Raw genomic sequence first — 6,962 nt, 5'->3', positions numbered from 1 at the left:
AAAATCCTCACGACGCTGGAGAGAAGCCAAGGCAGCGTTTTTTCACTTCCAATTTCGTGAAAAATAGTATTTATCATGATATCGGATGTTATAAGGCGATTTTCATATCTCCGCTCAAAAATTAGATTCTCCCATGATTTTTAGTTTCAAATAAGCAAAAGGAACTGAGGAAACGGGGAAAAAATCTGCCCTGTCCTGGAGAAATGCCAAGGCAACGTGTTTTCACTTCCAATTTCGTGTCAAAACGGGTTTTTATTGAAAAATTGAATGTTATAAGCGGAAACTCATATTTCCGCTGAAAATCGAGATTCTCCCATGATTTTCCATTTCAACTAGGCAAAAGGAACTCAAGAAGCGGGAAAAAAATCCTCACGACCCTGGAGAGAAGCCAAGACAACGTTTTTTCACGTCCAATTTCGTGAAAAAAAGAGTATTTATCATGATATCGGATGTTATAAGGCGAGATTCATATCTCCGCTCAAAAATTAGATTCTCCCATGATTTTCAGTATTAAATAAGCAAAAGGAACTGAGGAAACGGGGAAAAAATCTGCCCTGTCCTGGAGAAATGCCAAGGCAACGAGTTTTCACTTCCAATTTCGTGTCAAATCGGGATTTTATTGAAAAATTGAATGTTATAAGCGGAAACTCATATTTCCGCTGAAAATCGAGATTCTCCCATGATTTTCAATTTCAAATAGGAAAAAGGAACTCAAGAAACGGGAAAAAAATCCTCACGACCCTGGAGAGAATCCAAGGCAACGTTTTTTCACTTCCAATTTCGTGAAAAAACGAGATTTTATCATGAAATTGTATGTTATAAGGCGAAATTCTTGTCTCCGCTGAAAATCGACCTTCCACCATGATCTTTAGTTCCAAATAGGCAAAAGAAACAGAAGAAACAGGGAAAAATTTCTCATTGCCCTCGAGAGACGAAAAGGCAACGTGTTTTCACTTCCAATTTCGTGTAAAAACGGGTTTTTATTGAAAAATTGAATGTTATAAGCGGAAACTCATATTTCCGCTGAAAATCGAGATTCTCCCATGATTTTCAATTTCAAATAGGAAAAAGGAACTCAAGAAACGGGAACAAAATCCTCACGACCCTGGAGAGAAGCCAAGACAGCGTTTTTTCACTTCCAATTTCGTGAAAAAACGAGATTTTATCATGAAATTGTATGTTATAAGGCAAAATTCTTGTCTCCGCTGAAAATCGACCTTCCACCATGATCTTCAGTTCCAAATAGGCAAAAGAAACAGAAGAAACAGGGGAAAATTTCTCATTGCCCTCGAGAGACGAAAAGGCAACGTGTTTTCACTTCCAATTTCGTGAAAAAACGAGTTTTTATCATGAAATTGTATGTTATAAGGCGAAATTCATGTCTCCGCAAAAAGTCGGGATTCTCCCATGATTTTCCATTTCAAATGGGCAAAAGGAACTCAAGAAACGGGAAAAATTTCTCATTGCCCTCGAAAGACGCCAAGGCAACGTGTTTTCACTTCCAATTTCGTGTAAAAACGGGTTTTTATTGAGAAATTGAATGTTATAAGCGGAAACTCATATTTCAGCTGAAAATCGAGATTCTCCCATGATTTTCAATTTCAACTAGGCAAAAGGAACTCAAGAAATGGGAAAAAAATCCTCACAACCCTGGAGAGAAGCCAAGACAACGTTTTTTCACGTCCAATTTCGTGAAAAAAAGAGTATTTATCATGATATCGGATGTTATAAGGCGATTTTCATATCTCCGGTCAAAAATTAGATTCTCCCATGATTTTCTGTTTTAAATAAGCAAAAGGAACTGAGGAAACGGGGAAAAAATCTGCCCTGTCCTGGAGAAATGCAAAGGCAACGTGTTTTCACTTCCAATATCGTGTCAAAACGGGTTCTTATTGAATAATTGAATGTTATAAGCGGAAACTCATATTTCAGCTGAAAATCGAGATTCTCCCATGATTTTCAATTTCAACTAGGCAAAAGGAACGCAAGAAATGGGAACAAAATCCTCACGACCCTGGAGAGAAGCCAAGACAGCGTTTTTTCTCTTCCAATTTAGTGAAAAAAAATATTTATCATGATATCGGATGTTATAAGACGATTTTCATATCTCCGCTCAAAAATTAGATTCTCCCATGATTTTCAGTTTTAAATAAGCAAAAGGAACTGACAAGGAAAGGTTCTCTGCTGACGTCCTTCGATTTTGATGAAATTTAAATATGTTATTCTACATCAAAATCTAAAAGACACGTATTTTTTTTTATCGGCGGAAAAACGTTTTTAGGGGTTGAAATCACCCTTCAAAGTTGAGACCTCCGAGGGGTACTTTTCAGGTTTCACCTATTTTCACCTGAGATAATAGAATGCACCCAAATGGATAATTATCTTAATGATAAACGATGAAAAATGCAACTGGTTTCATATCGGAGGGTTGCATAGGAAAAAAGTTATAGGGGTTGAAATTCACAAAATCGTTATAACAAAAAAAGTATTGCACCTATCTCGATGAACTTAATTGCATTTCGAAGAGGGCAAAAAAATAGTAGATACGGGTTTTTGCGTTTTTCTCGCAAATCAAGTTAAGGGGGTGAACTACCCCTATATATGTTTACATCAAATCTCAATAAAACGGCAGTAATTTTTTGTTTTCCTTATTTCCTCTGGTCGTGATACGTTTTTCCTTATTGATAATTCTGACTGATTTATATTTGGCAATGAGATAACACAGGCATACGATGAGAGCTTACACATATTCGTTTCGGTAGATAAGACCAAGATTTGGGATGACGCATAGAAAAATTGCGTAGTCAAGTAAAAAAAAAGAGAGCGTACAATATGCTTATATCTTTTATTGATAATATGTCAACAGCAATAAATAGAAGCGAATATATAATCGTATGCTCTATTAGCCGTTGTAAGTACTGCAGTAATGATAGTCATCGAAAAAGTGTTTAAAACATAGCGACTTTTTACACCAGGAACAGCGAACAATAGCAACATTTTCACATCCTGGAACTTCACAATGTGAGTTGCAAGAATCTCCAAATGCAAAGTCTACAGGATTTTCAAAATTGGCTGGTTTTTCTTCAATATAACCACTTTTGTACCAAGAATATTTGAAAAGATCGATATAACGTGGTGACGACAGTTGGTTATGAACGAGTGACTGCAGCTTTATGATATTATTTCTCAAATGCAAATCAATATTATAATTCATCAATAGACAAGTATCAGAAAAATGTCTAACAAAATTTTTCCATACTCGGAATCCAAAAACATCGAGGGGTTGGATTTTTCCGGTAGTTCCTTTAGGTATAATCATTACTTTGACATCTCTATTTGAAGTCCAACATCAAGTACAGCTTGGGGACAGTGTCCAGTCCAAGAATCAATCAGTAATAAAGATTTTGAACCAATTTTCGGGAAAAACACATGCTGCAACCAAATTTTGAAATGATCTGAAATTAGAAAAACGTATTTTTTTCATTCGAAAAAATATCTATACACAAACAGTGGGTGTAATTTATACCTGAAGTAAGCTTCCCAGACTTGGATACTTCTATGTACACATTATCTGGTCTGAAAAGCGTTTTCTCCACTATTGGACCAATCTTGCCGGTTGGTTCTTTTAAAACCAAAAATAGAGGAGATAGCAGTTTGCCGTCAGCTGATATAGTCGGCTGAATCGTATAACTGTGGGTCGTAGATGAGACTGATTGTACAAGACATTGTACTTGCTTTTCTCCTTCGATTGCTAAAGTTCTTCCGGAATGCATTTCTAGCTGGAAGCCACTCTGATCTGCGTTGAATGTATTTGACAATTTGTATGTTGCAATATTTTGCTTTACGTCAAAGACAAATTTTTGAATTTGTTGTTCCAAGATTTCTCCATCTTCAATTGTTTTGGATGTAATGAACTTATTAATTTTTCTCGATACGATACGATGAGCCGCTTTAAATGATTTTATCCACTTAGGAGATGCTTTGAAACGAAAATCAGAATGCCCTATTTCTTTTTGAGCATGTAAGGCCCATTTTTTCAAATCGGAATCGTGCACTATTAAACCAGCATCCACAGCAGCTTTGAAATTTTCCAAAGTGTAACTACAAATTCGTGCTAATTTTTCTTTGTACGTCCCACCCTTGTTCAAATTGTATGCCCACCGCTGCAACTGTCGTATAGATTGCACTCTCTTGAACTTTTGTTTAACACTGCCCAGACTTAAATTTCCTTTCTTCCCGCTGCGCCAATACTGAACGGCCCTTAATTTGTACTCGTAAGATAAATCTTCGTCATCACGAGTGCATGTATCAGGCGGAAGTTCTGGTTCATGCAAGGCGTTTGCCCACTCCTTATCTTCAACAATTTCCATTTCCCAATCCTTGAACGGTTCTTCAAAATCCAAAGAATTTTCTTCTACCATTTCAAAACCACTGTATTCGTTCATTGCAGTCAACAAAATATTTTCAAAGTTTTCTTTCAACTGTATTTCATCGTTATTCACTGGCGAATCCGGTAAATGCATGACTTCAAAAGTTGCGAGAAGCATTCTAATAACGTTCAAAGGATTTATCTTCATTTTGATTAATACTTGCAACTTCGTTTTAAATAGTCTCGAATTGTAAGGCACTTCTTTCGTGTAGAATAAAAATAACCGACTGTGGTGAATATATTCCGCGATCGCAGTTTTATCACTGCTTCTGCGTCGTATTTCAAATCTAATTTTGGGAGCGAGTCACAGACTGAACAGAGATGACTTCCAAATAACACCGTCAAGTAAAGGGACGGGGGGGGGGGGGGGGGGGGAGTTGATGATAACTTGAATTGATGATAACTATAGAAATGTGTCAATATTTACCGAATTTTTGTGAAAAACATAAGGAATAGATATTTTTGGAATTTGTCTTGGGGGTTATTCAATATTAACTAATAAAAAAAATTGTTATCTGTAGAAGTTATCCCATCAGTAATTTTTGGCGGGAAAAAGTGAATTCTTTCAAACTATGGATGTGATAGAATTTTCAACCGAAAAATTTGATGTTCTCGCATTTTTCTTGCTCAATTAGGTAAAATCCATTGTTTAAATAAATTTTGAATAGAATCTTCTAAGTATAACTAGAAGAGTCAGATTGCCTTCAAATGAAAAATAAACCATAAGGATTGGACGCATACTTTAGGTTCTATAACTTTCACTAGTTATGAAAATGTAATTTCGAGAAAAATCTATCCATCATTTAAGATGTAAATATTGAAAATGTGAAGGAAAAACGTATCACGACCAGAAGAAATAAGGAAAACAAAAAATTACTGCCGTTTTATTGAGATTTGATGTAAACATATATAGGGGTAGTTCACCCCCTTAACTTGATTTGCGAGAAAAACGCAAAAACCCGTATCTACTATTTTTTTGCCCTCTTCTAAATGCAATTAAGTTCATCGAGATAGGTGCAATACTTTTTTTGTTATAACGATTTTGTGAATTTCAACCCCTATAACTTTTTTCCTATGCAACCCTCCGATATGAAACCAGTTGCATTTTTCATCGTTTATCATTAAGATAATTATCCATTTGGGTGCATTCTATTATCTCAGGTGAAAATAGGTGAAACCTGAAAAGTACCCCTCGGAGGTCTCAACTTTGAAGGGTGATTTCAACCCCTAGAAACGTTTTTCCGCCGATAAAAAAAAATACGTGTCTTTTAGATTTTGATGTAGAATAACATATTTAAATTTCATCAAAATCGAAGGACGTCAGCAGAGAACCTTTCCTTGTGAGGAAACGGGGAAAAAATCTGCCCTGTCCTGGAGAAATGCCAAGGCAACGTGTTTTCACTTCCTATTTCGTGTCAAAACGGGTTTTTATTGAAAAATTGAATGTTATAAGCGGAAACTCATATTTCCGCTGAAAATCGAGATTCTCCCATGATTTTCAATTTCAAATAGGAAAAAGGAACTCAAGAAACGGGAAAAAAATCCTCACGACCCTGGAGAGAATCCAAGGCAACGTTTTTTCACTTCCAATTTCGTGAAAAAACGAGATTTTATCATGAAATTGTATGTTATAAGGCGAAATTCTTGTCTCCGCTGAAAATCGACCTTCCACCATGATCTTCAGCTCCAAATAGGCAAAAGAAACAGAAGAAACAGGGAAAAATTTCTCATTGCCCTCGAGAGACGAAAAGGCAACGTGTTTTCACTTCCAATTTCGTGAAAAAACGTGTTTTTATCATGAAATTGTATGTTATAAGGCGAAATTCATGTCTCCGCAAAAAGTCGGGATTCTCCCATGATTTTCCATTTCAAATGGGCAAAAGGAACTCAAGCAACGGGAAAAATTTCTCATTGCCCTCGAAAGACGCCAAGGCAACGTGTTTTCACTTCCAATTTCGTGTAAAAACGGGTTTTTATTGAAAAATTGAATGTTATAAGCGGAAACTCATATTTCCGCTGAAAATCGAGATTCTCCCATGATTTTCCATTTCAACTAGCCAAAAGGAACTCAAGAAGCGGGAAATAAATCCTCACGACCCTGGAGAGAAGCCAAGACAGCGTTTTTTCACTTCCAATTTCGTGAAAAATAGTATTTATCATGATATCGGATGTTATAAGGCGATTTTCATATCTCCGGTCAAAAATTAGATTCTCCCATGATTTTCAGTTTTAAATAAGGAAAAGGAACTGAGGAAACGGGGAAAAAATCTGCCCTGTCCTGGAGAGATGCCAAGGCAACGTGTTTTCACTTCCAATTTCGTGTAAAAACGGGTATTTATTGAGAAATTGAATGTTATAAGCGGAAACTCATATTTCCACTGAAAATCGAGATTCTCCCATGATTTTTAATTTCAACTAGGCAAAAGGAACTCAAGAAATGGGAACAAAATCCTCACGACCCTGGAGAGAAGCCAAGACAACGTTTTTTCACTTCCAATTTCGTGAAAAAAAGAGTATTTATCATAATATCGGG

At 36.2% G+C, this 6,962-nt stretch overlaps 1 protein-coding gene across 1 annotated transcript; it reads right to left on the bottom strand.

The window, feature by feature from the left end:
* Positions 1 to 3,318: 3,318 nt before the first annotated feature.
* LOC122408529 (uncharacterized) lies at positions 3,319 to 3,815 on the bottom strand. The gene is made up of 2 exons (XM_043415323.1): positions 3,527 to 3,815; positions 3,319 to 3,455 (listed from the first exon to the last, which is right to left on the bottom strand). Exons 1-2 carry the CDS (start codon positions 3,771 to 3,773, stop codon positions 3,319 to 3,321), a joined length of 384 nt encoding a protein of 127 aa, XP_043271258.1. The 5' UTR covers positions 3,774 to 3,815.
* Positions 3,816 to 6,962: the final 3,147 nt, after the last annotated feature.

Source organism: Venturia canescens, chromosome 3, assembly GCF_019457755.1.
Source record: "Venturia canescens isolate UGA chromosome 3, ASM1945775v1, whole genome shotgun sequence".
Classification (NCBI taxonomy): Eukaryota; Metazoa; Arthropoda; class Insecta; order Hymenoptera; family Ichneumonidae; genus Venturia; species Venturia canescens.
Note: the sequence above shows the minus strand (reverse complement) of the source record. Positions and strands in the feature narration are given on the sequence as shown.

What these genes read in the sequence shown, in the direction of transcription:
- LOC122408529 (XM_043415323.1), bottom strand. Translation starts at nt 3,773, where the DNA reads ATGCATTCCGGAAGAACTTTAGCAATCGAAGGAGAAAAGCAAGTACAA. An exon ending in GTCTGGGAAGCTTACTTCAG is followed by an intron (nt 3,456 to 3,526) that starts GTATAAATTACA and finishes TTCTAATTTCAG; the next exon opens with ATCATTTCAAAATTTGGTTG.